Consider the following 13,900-nt stretch of genomic DNA (forward strand, 5'->3'; position numbering starts at 1 on the left):
CGAGCCCAGCCGAAAGAGCCCGAACCCTATGCACCATCGCTGAGCAACGCGGGGCGGGGATGGCGGCGATGGTTGCGCAGGCGCACAGCGCAGGCCGGGCGGGAAGAGCCGAAGCGGGAAGGCGGCGGAAATAGCCGAAGTGGTAGGGCGCCCGAGGCCGTTGCGGACTTCCGCGCCAAAGCCGCTGCTGCCGAGACTCCTATACACCGCCTCCGCCTCCTTCCACCCTTGCTGCAACCCCTTCGCGGAGGAGTGAGTGAGCGAGTTGACGGCGCGTCCCAGACAGCCCGCAGCCGCAGCCGCAGCCACAGCTGGGCCCGAGACCTGAGCGGGCGAGGAGGCGGAGGGAGCGGCCGGGTGGGGGCGGGGCCGAACAGTCCCGAGGAGAGCCGAGTCTGCTCGAGCACTGCCGAGCGAGCCCGAGGCGCCGGGGCAGGCCGGAGCTGGACTACGGGAGCCGACGCGGGCCGCGCGGTGGGCGCGGAGCGGCGCGGCAGGCCGGACGGGCCGCGGCAGCAGCGGAGAAGGCCGCGGCGGCGGGTTCGAGTGGCGCGGGCAGCGGCGGGCGGCCGTGTGGCCGGGGTCCCGGGCCCCGCGGCGGCGGCGGCGGCGGCGGCGGCGGCGGCAGGATGATCAAGCTGTTCTCGCTGAAGCAGCAGAAGAAGGAGGAGGAGTCGGCGGGCGGCACCAAGGGCAGCAGCAAGAAGGCGTCGGCGGCGCAGCTGCGGATCCAGAAGGGTAGGGGTCGGGGGTCAGGGCCGGGGTCGGGTTATGGGGGGACCAGGAGTTGGATAATGTTCCCCCCAGGGCCAGAGATGTCAGATTGGAGGCCATGGATGTGGGGGGTCGGAGGTCAGGGCCTGAGATGGAGTGATGGGGGAATCGCGTGGGGTAATGCAGTCACGGGGGTAAAGGGGATCAGAGAAGCGGGGCACAGGATGGGGCAGTTAGGATATTTGGAAAGCCAGGCAGGCGTCTGGTATTGCGGACCGGGAATCTGAGGATCAGGCGGTGGAGGGTGGTGGTAGGGGGCGGGGGACTGAGAGTCGGGGGGTCAAACGGGAACCTGAATGACAAGCAAAGGAGATGGGGATAGTGGGAGCCACCGATTGGGGATAAGAGTGGGAGAGGATTTCGTATATTATGCTGGGGTCACTGGGAATCTGAGAGTCAGATGGGTAGAGACGGACTGGGGGTCATCATACGGCAATTTGGGGTTTGGGGTGACAGGTAGAGGAGGGAGGGATAGTGGGTGCCAGGGAGATTGAGGCTGGGGACTCACAGGTCTGGAGGTCAGATAGGAACATGGGTTTGGGATGACAGGCAGAGGAGAGATGCTGGAGACCTGGGACTGGTGAGGGGATGATTTAGAGTATGGAGGTGCCAGGGTCCTTGAGTTTGGGTGGACAAGTGGGGACGAGCAGGGTCCACTAGAAAGTTGGAGGTCAAGGCTGGGGATCCTGTGGTTTGGGGTTGTCAGAGACTCTTGGGGGCCACTTGGGAGCAGTGTATTCAGAAGAGTCAGAGTTTATCCTGGGCCGGGAGCTAGGGCACAGCCACAACTGAAGATGCATATTTGGGGTGTTGTTGTGGACCCAGAAGATCCTGCTTGGAGACTGAGGTGCAGAAAGAGCAAGGAGAGAGTTGGGGATGTGGGGCACAGCCCAGGACAGCCCCGGGAGTCTTGGATGAAGCCATAGGGGCTCTGCTGGCACCTGTACGTGCTCCGAGCACCCTCCTCTCTCACTCTTCCCTCTTTGTTCCCTTTCTCTGCTGTGCAAACCCAGACATAAACGAGCTAAACCTGCCCAAGACGTGTGACATCAGCTTTTCAGATCCCGACGATCTCCTCAACTTCAAACTGGTTATCTGTCCTGATGAGGTGAGGGCACACTCAGCTGGACTCCCAGGCACAGTCCAGGGGCTGGTTCCCAAGTAGGGAGACCTGGTTCACCTGTCAGGCCCTGCAGGATGGGGCCCTAACACCTTTTTCTCTTTCCGCACAGGGCTTCTACAAGAGTGGGAAGTTTGTGTTCAGTTTTAAGGTGAGTTCCAGGTGGGCAGGGGTGGCTCCCTGGGCTGAGGAGGCAACAGCTGAAGCCCCAGCCAAGCACTGCCTGGGTACCTATCCACTTCCCCCTCTCTTTTCCTGGAGCCAGGTGGGCCAGGGTTACCCGCATGACCCCCCCAAGGTGAAGTGTGAGACGATGGTCTATCATCCCAACATTGACCTCGAGGGCAACGTCTGCCTCAACATCCTCAGGTGAGGGCGCTGGCCCTCCACTGCTCTACCCAGCCCTATCAGGCCCCCCTCATTGCTTTGCACTGAACCAGTGTCCCTTCCCTCCCCCTGTGGTCTGTGTCCCTATCTCTCTTCATCTCCATGTTTTCTTCCTCATGGCTAGACCTTGGCTTTCTCCCTGGCCTGGGCTGCTCTGCACCCTCCCCCTAGCCTCTCACATCTGCACTGTCCCACGCCCTGGGCCTGACATGTCCAGTTCCAGCAGGGCGTGTGGCAGCCGCACATTCACCAGTCCCTGAACCTGATGCTCTCTGTCCACAGAGAGGACTGGAAGCCAGTCCTTACGATAAACTCCATAATTTATGGCCTGCAGTATCTCTTCTTGGTGAGTAGGGCTGGATGGGTAGGGTTTGGGGAGGTTAGCTGTCGGCCCCTTGGGCATGTTGACCCCTGCCCATACTGGCCACAGGAGCCCAACCCTGAAGACCCGCTGAACAAGGAGGCCGCTGAGGTCCTGCAGAACAACCGGCGGCTGTTTGAGCAGAATGTGCAGCGCTCCATGCGAGGTGGTTACATCGGCTCCACCTACTTCGAGCGCTGCCTGAAATAGGGTTGGCGCGTACCCACCCCTGCCAGGGCCAACAGCCCTGGCGTCCCCTGCAAATATTTATTGGGGCCCACAGGTGGGGAGCATGGGGCGGCAAGTGGGGGGAGATCCCATGCCCTGGCCTTGCCTCCTCTCTACCACCCACTCCTAGTTTTTTTTTTTTGTTTTAACCACCGTGTGATTAAGGTCGGTTCTGTCTTCCCCCCGACCTGCTCAGCAATGGGAAATGAATTGGCTTGTCTAGCCCCCCGCTGGGTGCCGTCCGACCCCCCACTCTGGGCACTGGGGTGGGTAGCCAAGGGGACTGGGTGGCCTGGGCCCTGCCACCCCATCCCTCCACCACTGGAGGTTCCTCCAGGCTATTAAAGGGGAATGTTACTGCATGGCCTCCGCCTCTTCCTTCTGTGGACGGGGAGGGGCAGGTGATATCCAGCAGGGCTCCTTGGACAAGAGTGCTGGGAGGTGTGTGGTCCCAGGTGGCATTGGGGCACCCTTCAGCAGGATGTCCATTACCTTGGGCAATGGGGAGATCAAGCCCCAAGTCTTGGGCTGTGTGGGACGATTCCCACTTTGGGATGAGGCAGGGGTGGGATCCAGTAAGCACTGACTATCTGGCTAGCAGACTAGGTTAGGGGAAAGTGCGCCATTTCCACCTCAGCCCCCTCCTGCCCTGGTGGACCCACAGGAGAGGACCCTGCCTGGTACTACCAGGTGCCTGAGATCCAAAAACATCAGGGAGACTTCAGGGGCCCTTGGATGAGCTGGGCCCTCTAGTGTGTGAAGTGATGGAATGCAAGACCTCTGGGGTGGCTTGGGAGAAGGTGTCGGAAGGTGCACCAACCCTGCGGGCACCGGGACTTCGGGTGTGGCCCGGCTTCCTGAGGCGGGACACAAACGTGTGACACACCCTCAGGCCTGACACGGAGAAACGGGAAATAGTGCGCATGCGCGTGCACGCCGGCCTGCTCCACGGCGCGTGCGCACGCGCGTTCTTACCACCTCCCAGCATTCCGGGTGCGGGCGGGGTATATGACGTCAGGTCGTTTAATCCGGAAACGGCGACGGTAGAGGCGACAGATCGGAGGGGCTGTCGGTGGGCGCGCCCGAAATCCGAACGAGAGGCCCGGAAGCGGAAGCGGGTCCCTGTCCCAGCTCCGGTGAGTGGCCCCTGCTGGGCCTTGGGTCCGGGGGGCGGCTCGTGGGCGGCCAAGTACGAGGGCCTCTTCGCCCCGGCGTCGAGGACCTTGCTCTTCCCTGGGACCCTGGCCTCACCATCGGGGTGCCTTACGCCGCCTTGCTGTTGGAGCGCAGGACCCCTAACACCGCGAGACTCTGTTCTGAATGTGCAGAGCGCCCCAATGCCCACCATCCCGTCCTCGATGTTCAGGGGTCCCCGACGACTCCAGACCCTGGCCTGTGTTTACAGGGCGCCCCAACATCCATACCATTCTCGTGGTACAGGGGTCTCCGACCGCCCCCAACCGTGTTCTCCAAAACCAGGTTCCCTCAGCATTCAAGGACCTCCCGGTACGAATAAGATCCATATGCTGTCAACTTGGCACCGAGGGTCTCCACTTACCCTGCCCTGCCATCACAAGCCCCCACAACTGCCTTGCCCTTGTCGCTCAGGGTCCCAAATGCCCCCAGTGCACCCACACACATCCACCTCCAGTCTCATTACATCAGAGACAACAAGACCTCACCTCCCGGTCTGGAGAGGGAGGCTGAAACCTTGAGCCTCTGTTGGGGCTCTGTGATGGAGATGGGGCTTGTGTGGGTACGCTGTGGATGACTTTCAGGTTTGGCTGTTCCCATTCCTGTTCCTACCCCGATATTTCATGCTGCACTGTTTTTGTCTTCCATCCCCAACTCCTCTCCCTGCTGGCTCCCTCATCCCTCCCCCAATACACGCCATGACCCTGGCTCTGCCTCTGGCCACCTTTCTGGGCCTCTGCCACCCTGCAGCTAGGCTTTGCCCTTGTCCCAGGCCCCCCAGCAGGCTCCTGCTGCCATGGACCTGTTGTTTGGGCGCCGGAAGACACCGGAGGAGCTACTGCGGCAGAACCAACGGGCCCTGAACCGGGCCATGCGAGAGTTAGACCGTGAACGACAGAAGCTGGAGACACAGGAGAAGAAAATCATTGCAGACATCAAGAAGATGGCCAAGCAGGGCCAGATGGTGAGTTCGTTTGGGCAGGAGCTGGGACACGGGGCCAGGCACTGCTGTGACTGCAGCAAGTGGGACAGGACACCAACAGATACGTGCTTTGAGGAAAATGGCCTCCCAGGAAGTGATCAGAGCTGAACCATGAGTAATGCAGCGTGCCTGTGAAGATCCAGGCAGCAAATGTTAGGTGAAGTGATGGTTGAGCTCAGACCACTCAGAAACCTGGGCCACAGTGGAAGCTGAGCCGAAGGGTTTGCTGCGAGAAGGACAGGGCCTGGGGTACTCGGACCTTTGGGCCATGAGGAGACAGCCTGACTGAACCAGGAGTGAGCAAAGCCTGTGATGGGTGACAGTTTGGGCCTGAGCAGCTGGGTTGAGGAGGTGCCATTTTCTGGGATGGGCAAGGCAAGGAAGAGGTTTGGGGAGGAAGTGAAAAGCTGGCTTTGGGCAGGTTTGCAACTGCCAGGTGTGAGATGGCCAAGACAGGGTGTGTAAGTCAAGGCAGTGACTGTGTGGCCCAGCCTCCCTCCCAGCATGTGAGCTCAGAGAGGAGCCTGTGGACCAAGCTGGAAAGAGGGATCAGTAACTGCTGGGGTTAGCCACAGGGCCTCTGCCTGCCACCTGTCCCGTCTTCTCAGGATGCTGTGCGCATCATGGCCAAGGATCTGGTGCGCACACGGCGCTACGTGCGCAAGTTTGTGTTGATGCGGGCCAACATCCAGGCTGTGTCCCTCAAGATTCAGACGCTCAAGTCCAACAACTCCATGGCACAAGCCATGAAAGGCGTCACCAAGGCCATGGGCACCATGAACAGGCAGGTAGGTAAGCCTGTTCCCGCCCTGGGCCCCCGCCCCCACCATACCCTTCAGGCACCAGGCTCGCACGCGCGCGTGCACACACACACACACACCCCTCCTCCCATAGCTCAAGCTGCCCCAGATCCAGAAAATCATGATGGAGTTTGAGCGGCAGGCAGAGATAATGGACATGAAAGAGGAGATGATGAATGATGCCATTGACGATGCCATGGGCGATGAGGAAGATGAAGAGGAGAGGTACGGACACCAGTAGGGGTGGGAGTGGATACTGCCCCTCTCGTGCCTGACCCTCAGTTTCTGTCTTCTCTCATCTAGTGACGCAGTTGTGTCCCAGGTCCTGGATGAGCTGGGACTGAGCCTGACAGACGAGCTGTCCAGTGAGTGCCCACAGCTTGGGCTCGGTTTTCCCTCCCAACACTGTCTCCCACAAGGGGCTCTAACCCCCATCTCTCTGCAGACCTCCCATCCACTGGAGGCTCACTCAGTGTGGCTGCCAGTGGGAAGAAGGCAGAGGCTGCGGCCTCAGCCTCAGCCCTTGTGGATGCAGATGCGGACCTGGAGGAACGTCTCAAGAACCTGCGGAGGGACTGACTGCCCCATCCCATCCAAGGCCAGTGACACCCACTTTCACTTTACCCTGTCTGTAATAAAAGATACTGGACACTTATTCCTGGGCCTGTGACTGGCCTCACATAGGTCTCTTGGGGCCTGAATCACTCAGGGCATGGCTCTCAAGAGGACAAGTGCCAGATTACTTGGGGTGTGGGTTGGGGAAGGAAGGGGTACACAGGCCAAGCTCACCCATGTTCACACTTGGGGCTCTGGGTCCAGTTGCAGCATCCCTTCCAGGCCTCCAGTACCTTGGCCTCAACACTGCACTATCACTACCAAAACAGCAGGCTCCTAATACTCTGGTAGAATTCTGGAGCCTCAGCCCATCCAGCTCACCAGTGCATCATCTAGTCATGCCAAGTCCAGGAAGTGCTCAGAAAAAGGGGCCACCACTAAGCAGATAACAGGCTTCCCCCTGCCTACCCACAGGGCACCCCCTCCCACTCAACTGAGACTCACCACATCAGGGATTGTCCAGGAGGGACGCCCTACCCCTGCAGGGCCCACCAGGGCTTGGTGAGATAGCTGCAGAAAGAGACCAAGCCCCAGAACACTGCCCCCACCAACCAAGGCTGAGGAACTTGTGAAGTTTTTATTAAATCCACAGAAGTAAAAACCATATTGTGAAGGGCTGGGGAATGGGGTACCAAGGAGTGGGAGCCAGGTCACCAGAGGGGGATGGGCAGGGCTGACAGGACCAATAGGCTGAGCTGGCTCAAGGGGACCAGCTTCAGGGGCCATCACCAGAGCCACTGGACAACTCCTGGGCACTCAGGCCAGCACCAGGCAGGCTCAGGGGCGGGGGCTCCACCAGCACAGCAGAGAACTTGGTGTCCCCGAAGGCCTCGTTCATGCGCGTCTCGAAGAAGCGCTGCAGGCCAATGATGGACTGCACATCCGCCTTGTCCTGAGCAAGATGGGTGGCATGGTAGGGTGGGTTCCAGCCCCTCCCCCTCCCCCAGCCGACCCCCACCTTGCCCTTCTCCAGAGGCTCACCTCTGTCAGCTTGTTGAACTGCTTGAACATACGGCCCACATCCTGGGCAAACTCCTGGGGGGAGCTGTAGGGGGGTGACAACTTCTCCTGGAGGCGGGCCCGGATCAGGGTAAGGTCCAAGGTGCCACCAGGCTGATCCTACAGTAAAAGGCCACAGGTGGGAGGTGAGGCAGGGTGCCCAGTCCTGCCCGGAACTCCCCACAAGTCCGAGGACTCACCAGGGAGAAGCTAGAGTCAGTGGCCAGCTGGTGCAGGGGCCGGCAAGGCTCGTGGCAGAACAGGGCCAGCAGGACACGCTCACACTTCTATAGAGGAACGCAATATGGAGAACGTTAGTGGGTATGGGGCACAGAGCTGCTGAACCATCAAAGGAAAGGTCCCACCCTCACCTGCTGGTTGGCTGGTGACAGCTTGGCCACCACTCCAGTGCTGTCACCAGTGTCCAGGCTCGAGTTGCCATCCTCCTCCTTCAGATCAGGTAGCACATGGCAGAGTGAGCAGCTCCACTCCTCCCTACATGGGACAAAGAATGAGGAGCTGCCCCCACCCCGGCCAGCCCATTACCCCAGTGCCCACAGCCCCGCACCCTGGCACATCCTGCAGAGTGGGCAGGTGGCAATCCAGGTGGAAGCAGAATTCGCACTGGTTGCACATGACCAGGTCGCCTGGCTTCTGGCAGACGCGGCAGATAGTGGCACTGTCATCCAGGGCACCCGGGCCACCAGCCGGGGCGGAGGTACCCTCTGGAGCCACCACCTCCAGGCCTGAGCTGGTGCTGCCACTGGGTGAGGCCAGGCGTGGGCCCTCAGCACCAGGGCCCTCCGCCAGGGCCATCAGCACAGGCTTGGTCTCGGGGCCCTCAGTGGCAGCAGATGGGGCTCCAATAGCAGCCTCTGTCTCTTCCTCCTAGAAGAAAAATGATGGGTGTTCAGCACGGTGCAGGCCTAAGCAGCAGTAGTCATTTCCCAGCTGTGGTCATTTGGAGGCAAGTTTACCTTGACAATGGCCATGCCGGGCAGAGGATGGGCCCCAGGGGCCCCAGGGGCCGCAGTCCCTGGCTGTCCAGCAGCAGCGGCCGCAGCCCCGCGCTCAATGACTATCAGGTTGTAGTCCTCCGTGGTGCTGCCTGGGAAGACCTTGAAGACTGGTGGCTGGCTGTCAGCTGTGAGGTCAAGGTCCAGGCGCTCCAGGCTCACCCGTGGCACCTTGCGCATGAGTCCACTCACCTCACCCTCACCTGAGCGGGACCTATGGATATAGCTTGGTGTCAACACCTCTATCCCTACATCCACCCGCTGTCCCAGAACAGCCACACTTACCGCTTCACGCCTGACACGTGGGGTTCTGCACTTGAGTAGGGGTCGTCTGTTCAAAGACAGAAAACGGACAGTGGGCTGGGGTGGTCCAGTGCTCTGGGGTCTCCCACCTACCAGCACACTCACTCACCTGACCCAAAGCCATAGCCTTCTTGTACTTCCATGGGCTGTGGACAAAGCAGGTTGGGCCTCAGTGGGCAGGCATCCCAGAGGACCACACCATCCCACCACCCAGGACCCTCCCCTGCTCACCTGGCTGCTGCCAGAGCCCTGCTTGCTCAGGGGCCCTGGAGCCCGTGGGGGGGCCATGGGCGAAGGGCCTGTGGAGTTGGGGCCAGGACGCTCTGCCACAATCTTGCCTGCAAGAAGGAGGGAGACATGAGTCACAGTGCCTAGGTGCTGGCAAGGAGCAGCGTGGGGACAGACAAGGACCAACCAAAGGCCTCCGCGCTCTTGGTCCAGGCATTGAGGTCCCACTGGAACTTCATCTCGCCATGTGGCTCCACAGGGTCCACGATCATTTTGAGGGCACGGTGCAGCTGGAAGTAGATCTGGGGGCGGGACGCATGTGAGCACAGCAGTGAGAGGCCACCACAGGGGGCTAGGGGCACCTGCCTGCATCCCGCCTGCTGCCCCAGCACACACCAGCTTCTTGGAGAGCAACAATGCTGTGTTGTTGTCACTCTCCAGGGCCCAGGAGGCGAAGCGCAGGATGTGTTCCTGGTGCTTCTGGATCTTAGTCATGGTCCAGTGCTGCCGCTCCAGGCGCTCCTGCTGCCCTTCAGTCACTTTCTGTAGGCACGGGTGGAAAGGGGAGCATCAGCAGCCAGGCCACAGGACCCTCCCGCCAAACATGGGGCCAGTGACCAGCAGAGGGGACCAGTCCCCAGGACCCTCCCACCACACAGATCACCTGGGCATCATTGACCAGCACGCGACCCCGCTTGTTCAGCTCCTTCATGATCTGTAGGATGGCCATCTTTACATCTACCTGCACACGCTTCTGCACATCAGACACCTGGCGAATCCTGAGGGGCAGTTTGGGTCAGGACAAGCCGGGCAGGCCTCACCTGGGGACACCCCATGGCGCTGGCATCCACTTACGAGCTGCGAACCTCCTTGGTGTTCTTCTGAAGGGTGGCGTGCTTATCCCCAAGCCGCTTCACCAGAGAGGCCAGGAGTTTACGCTGGTTCCTCACTGCATCCTCCAGGAATTGGTACCTAAGGGCAGAAAGAGATGAGCCTGGGCGCTGGACAAAGAAGGGCCCCCTCCCCGGTCCTACCGCAGGACTCACTGGTGGTCCTTGTGGGCGTTGAGCTGGCAGTCCCGGCAGGTGAGGGTGTCGCAGCTCTCACAGAATAATACGAGGGGCTCGTGCTTGTGAACATTGCAGTACACTGTGCGCTCGCCATCTCGGGACTTGGCTGGCCCTGGGAAATGGGTACCTTAAGGAGGGAGCCCAACCTCAGCATGTCCAACTCCGGGCCTCACTTCCTGCCTGTCCTGCAGCCCTGGGCTACCTACTGGGAAAACCCAGGGGCCCTGCAACCAGGGCCCAGGAAGAGCACAGGCCCCCGAGCCCAGACCCTTCCTCTCAAAACCTCCTGTCCCAAGCCTGACCAAGAGACCACCCCCTCCAGCTTCTGGCATTGTGAGGATGATGGCCTTTGACAGGATACCTCCCCCCTGCTGGTCCCTCTACTGGAACCTTCTCCAGGTGGACACTCCAAAGAGTTCCTCCGCCTCCGAACCCCCCACTGGGTTCCCTTTCTCTTCCACTCACAGCAGGCTCTGTCCAGCAGGGGGGCTTTCTGGCTACTGAGGCATCCCGGGCACGAAGAACATTTGCTTTCTGGCACAGACAGAAAGCGAATCAGGGCCTAGAGGCACCACTCAGGCAACTTCCTTAGGAGCCATGCCTGCTGACCTCCCCTCTTCTTTGGTCAGAAAAGGCCGTGTACCTTACAAGCCATAGGCCCACAGGCGGCACTGCAGAGCCTCCTCAGGCTGGCAGAAATGAGGTGTCAGACCAGGACTCTCAAAAAGGTGTCAGGCCCCCTGGGGGCGGCAGGTCCTGGTGCTGTTACACCACCCAAAGACCAGTATACCACGTTGACAACCCCTGCCCCACCCAGAGTCTGTCACCATTAGAAAGCTGCTTGGGAGTCTGTTCCGCTTTCCTCCCCAATCCCAAAAACATCCTGGCAATACCAACCCAGCCTGAGTTACGCGACACTGGGATACAAACCAGGCATCAGCTCCTTCAATGTTAACTCATCCTACACCCTGACCTTTGCCTAAAATCCAGGATCCTCTGCCTGTCTCTCCTCGCTCCTCATGCCGCACAGCCACCACTGCCATCCTCATCTTCCCACCAGTACTGTCCTCTGTGCTGAAGCTGCCAGTTTAACTACCCAAAGGCCACTCAGAACTTGTAGATGAAAAACCAGGCTACACTCAGAAAGCTAACAAGTCGGTTACCATACCACTGCCAGCACATTCACAGAAAATCTAGAAATACCCAGCTGCGCTTTAAGACACCCACACCCCAAAAATAAAACAGGACTGTCAGTAATGGCCCGAAGGCCAGACCTCACAGCTTGTCAAGACGCTGTGGCTGGGGGGCCTTTTTCCTACAGAGCCTTAAGGCAGGTGCCAAGGAACCCCAGGTCAAAAAGGCCCCTCACATCGCTCTCCAAAATACACTGCATTTTCCTGTCTGCACAGGGCAGTTCCTCCACCACGGGGGGGGGGGGGGAGCCTCCCCTGATGAGCTTCCTTGAACCCTCTGTACACGCTGAGACACAATGAGGTAGGTCCCTGTAAGCTTCTTCTGTCTCCTCTTCCCCCCAGCACCAACCCCCCTGCCTGGGGCCTTTCTTCCCCTCCCGAACCTGGACCATCAGACCGCATACCAGAGCCCCAATCTCCTGATTTTGAGTTCTGCCACCAGGCCTTTCAGGTAGTGCCCCCTAGTGAAGCTCCTGGGACACATCCACCATCTGCAACCCACTTGAGCAGCTGAGGACTTATGTAGAAGAGCAGCCAAGGCCCCCCTCCATCCGCCTTGTGTACCAGTGGAGCGCACGGTGTGGTCCTTGGTGTACTTCACCCGCTGGTGTGCCTCCACACACGTCTCACACAGTGGCTCAGAGCACTCCACACAGTAGCTGGTGGCTGGGGCATTATCCTCACAGCTAGTGCAGCACTGCCAGACAAAGATAGAGTCAGGAAACAGAACCACCAGAAATGCTGGCATTTGCAATCCAAGAAATGTTAAGTGGTGCCTTTCCCTAGCCTAACAATTTACCCAGATGCTCAGTGTAAGAAGAGTAAACTTTGGAGATATAACCATGCCCCTGAGCTGATGACCCGCCCCCCCCCCGCCCCCAAGGCCCAAAGCCTCCTAATTGTTGCTAGAACAAAATATACCTGATTTGCATCCTGGGAGTCAGCGGCAGCCTTGCTGCCACTGTCACGCATAAAATAATTCTCCACAATATCTTTGGAGAAGCACTGCTGCTTGCACACAGGACAATCCACGACTGCTGAGGATAAAAAGAATTGAAACTATTCCATGTTCACATCCAGACTATATATACACCCATCGCCCCACTGGACCCCAGCTTCCATCTCAGACATCCCATACTGGGCCGGACCTCCCCTCCCAGAGCAGAAGCCAAACCCTTCTTTCATCGAACTTGAAGCACACGCCCCATCTCAGCGCCCGGTAGAGCACTCTCTAGGACCCTATCCTCTCGCCTAGCCGATTCACCCGCCACACACTGAGCACAAACACCCAATCTGCACGCCAGGTGGGATCGAAAGCTGCCGGGTGGAGAGCGGGACCCAACTGTACCCACCGGCTCCGTCGCCCGCCGCGCCGCTGTCCCCAGAGCTGTTGGCGACGGAGGGCGCCGGGGTCCCAAGACAGGCGCTGCAGGCCGAGTGCAGGCAGGGCAGCAAGCGCGGCTCCCTCTCGGGCCGCAGACGCTCCCGGCAGACGCCGCAGTGTTCCAGCAGCTCCAGCGCCTCGCCGCCGCCCCCCGCAGGCGACGATGCAGAGGCGGAAGCCGACGCCGAGGCCGAGGCCGAGGCCGCGGCAGGGGAGCGTTTTTCGCCGCCCGCCGAGCCTTCACCCGGGCCCGGACTGCCCGAAGCGGCTGCCGCCGCCGCCGCCGAGGCCGAGGCCGCTGCTGCTGAGGCCGCCATTCACACGCCGCCGCGGGCGCCCAGGGAGAGGAGGGGCGCGGGGCCCGCCGCGCAGGCGCAGATGCACTCGCCGCCAACGGCTGGGTCGCTGCCGATGCCGCCGCCGCCGCGAGGCCGAGCGCCGCCACGCGCCGCCTGGGCCTCCGCCCGCTGCGCGCAGGGCGCTGCAGAGGCACGGCCAGCCGCCGCCTGCTCGCCTCCCGCCGCCGCCGACGCCCGCGCTTCCTTCTCGGTGGCCTCGAAGACCCAAGACACGCAACGCGAACAACCGCTCGCCCGTGCGCCCACTCGCAGAAAGAGCCGCGGCTCGGGGGCGGGACAGAAATAACTGGCGCCGACGCTGTTGCGCACGCGCGCTGGGCGCCTTGAGCTTGGGGGCGGGGCCCGGGCCGATCGCTATAGACGAGGCAGCGAGTACGCACGCGCCTGAATTGGAGCCTCCTACCTTCGCCGGCACCACCCTGGCGCCGCCTGTGCGGCAGGGCGGAGCATCATTGACGTTATAGCTACAACATAGTCCGCGCTCACGGTTTTTAGAGTGCTTCACCTCCCCTCTGGCCCACAGTCTGGCCGCTGTGCTGCGCACGCGTAGTCAGCCCAGGCCTCCGCCTCAATCCCCGCCCCTTTGGCGGCCGGGAGACGTCTCCAGTCATTGCAATAGGCATTCGGGAGAGGGGGCGGGGCCGAGATCTGGAGGAGACGGCGGGCCCGAGAAAGGGGCGGAGGGTTCCCATCCCAGAAAGAAGTTGCGTTCTGATCCGGCCGGCTGACTTTTCGGTTTTAACCTTTTCATTGTTTAACATGAGAAACACTGAAACCTGCCCGAATCGAATAGGTCCCAAGGGGCTACAGAGCAGTGAGTCTTGAGATCACGCCTGGCCCACCAAGCGCCCCTTTCCGTTTCCAGCCGGCAGCTATGTTGACTTGGA

At 60.6% G+C, this 13,900-nt stretch overlaps 3 protein-coding genes across 8 annotated transcripts; 2 read left to right on the plus strand and 1 right to left on the minus strand.

The window, feature by feature from the left end:
* Positions 1-52: 52 nt before the first annotated feature.
* UBE2M (ubiquitin conjugating enzyme E2 M) lies at positions 53-3,232 on the plus strand. The gene is made up of 6 exons (XM_019711631.3): positions 53-738; positions 1,788-1,882; positions 2,007-2,045; positions 2,160-2,263; positions 2,564-2,627; positions 2,712-3,232. Exons 1-6 carry the CDS (start codon positions 630-632, stop codon positions 2,850-2,852), a joined length of 552 nt encoding a protein of 183 aa, XP_019567190.1. The 5' UTR covers positions 53-629; the 3' UTR covers positions 2,853-3,232.
* A 616-nt stretch (positions 3,233-3,848) lies between these two features.
* On the plus strand, positions 3,849-6,501 carry CHMP2A (charged multivesicular body protein 2A). Of its 3 annotated transcripts, XM_019711628.2 has the most exons (7): positions 3,868-4,006; positions 4,276-4,376; positions 4,837-5,028; positions 5,655-5,834; positions 5,941-6,071; positions 6,150-6,211; positions 6,292-6,501. In XM_019711628.2, exons 3-7 carry the CDS (start codon positions 4,861-4,863, stop codon positions 6,423-6,425), a joined length of 675 nt encoding a protein of 224 aa, XP_019567187.1. In that variant the 5' UTR covers positions 3,868-4,006; positions 4,276-4,376; positions 4,837-4,860; the 3' UTR covers positions 6,426-6,501. The 3 variants fall into 3 exon arrangements, with proteins under 3 accessions (XP_019567185.1, XP_019567187.1, XP_019567186.1); XM_019711626.2 differs by lacking the exon at positions 4,276-4,376 and having other exon boundaries at positions 3,849-4,006; XM_019711627.2 differs by lacking the exon at positions 4,276-4,376 and having other exon boundaries at positions 3,874-4,006; positions 4,815-5,028.
* Positions 6,502-7,019: 518 nt separating this feature from the next.
* TRIM28 (tripartite motif containing 28) lies at positions 7,020-13,465 on the minus strand. Of its 4 annotated transcripts, none has more exons than XM_019711572.3 (18): positions 12,623-13,465; positions 12,192-12,307; positions 11,835-11,967; positions 10,543-10,611; positions 10,054-10,189; positions 9,863-9,979; positions 9,672-9,786; positions 9,404-9,550; positions 9,195-9,309; positions 9,011-9,117; positions 8,889-8,925; positions 8,762-8,807; positions 8,438-8,690; positions 8,029-8,348; positions 7,832-7,955; positions 7,661-7,747; positions 7,443-7,580; positions 7,020-7,353 (listed from the first exon to the last, which is right to left on the minus strand). In XM_019711572.3, the coding sequence occupies exons 1-18, from the start codon at positions 12,969-12,971 to the stop codon at positions 7,177-7,179; spliced, it is 2,586 nt and encodes an 861-aa protein (XP_019567131.3). In that variant the 5' UTR covers positions 12,972-13,465; the 3' UTR covers positions 7,020-7,176. The 4 variants fall into 4 exon arrangements, with proteins under 4 accessions (XP_019567131.3, XP_074171551.2, XP_074171552.2 ...); XM_074315450.2 differs by having other exon boundaries at positions 12,192-12,304; positions 12,623-13,464; XM_074315451.2 differs by lacking the exon at positions 10,543-10,611 and having other exon boundaries at positions 12,623-13,458.
* Between the last annotated feature and the right edge of the window lie 435 nt (positions 13,466-13,900).

Source organism: Rhinolophus sinicus, chromosome 8, assembly GCF_057876585.1.
Source record: "Rhinolophus sinicus isolate RSI-liver-muscle chromosome 8, RSI-T2T, whole genome shotgun sequence".
NCBI classification, from domain to species: Eukaryota; Metazoa; Chordata; class Mammalia; order Chiroptera; family Rhinolophidae; genus Rhinolophus; species Rhinolophus sinicus.

What these genes read in the sequence shown, in the direction of transcription:
- CHMP2A (XM_019711626.2), top strand. Translation starts at nt 4,861, where the DNA reads ATGGACCTGTTGTTTGGGCGCCGGAAGACACCGGAGGAGCTACTGCGG. An exon ending in TGGCCAAGCAGGGCCAGATG is followed by an intron (nt 5,029 to 5,654) that starts GTGAGTTCGTTT and finishes CCGTCTTCTCAG; the next exon opens with GATGCTGTGCGCATCATGGC. An exon ending in TGGGCACCATGAACAGGCAG is followed by an intron (nt 5,835 to 5,940) that starts GTAGGTAAGCCT and finishes CTCCTCCCATAG; the next exon opens with CTCAAGCTGCCCCAGATCCA.
- TRIM28 (XM_019711572.3), bottom strand. Translation starts at nt 12,971, where the DNA reads ATGGCGGCCTCAGCAGCAGCGGCCTCGGCCTCGGCGGCGGCGGCGGCA. An exon ending in AGGGCTCTGGCAGCAGCCAG is followed by an intron (nt 8,926 to 9,010) that starts GTGAGCAGGGGA and finishes CTTTGTCCACAG; the next exon opens with CCCATGGAAGTACAAGAAGG. An exon ending in CACGTGTCAGGCGTGAAGCG is followed by an intron (nt 8,691 to 8,761) that starts GTAAGTGTGGCT and finishes CTATATCCATAG; the next exon opens with GTCCCGCTCAGGTGAGGGTG.
- UBE2M (XM_019711631.3), top strand. Translation starts at nt 630, where the DNA reads ATGATCAAGCTGTTCTCGCTGAAGCAGCAGAAGAAGGAGGAGGAGTCG. An exon ending in TGGTTATCTGTCCTGATGAG is followed by an intron (nt 1,883 to 2,006) that starts GTGAGGGCACAC and finishes CTTTCCGCACAG; the next exon opens with GGCTTCTACAAGAGTGGGAA. An exon ending in AGTTTGTGTTCAGTTTTAAG is followed by an intron (nt 2,046 to 2,159) that starts GTGAGTTCCAGG and finishes TCCTGGAGCCAG; the next exon opens with GTGGGCCAGGGTTACCCGCA.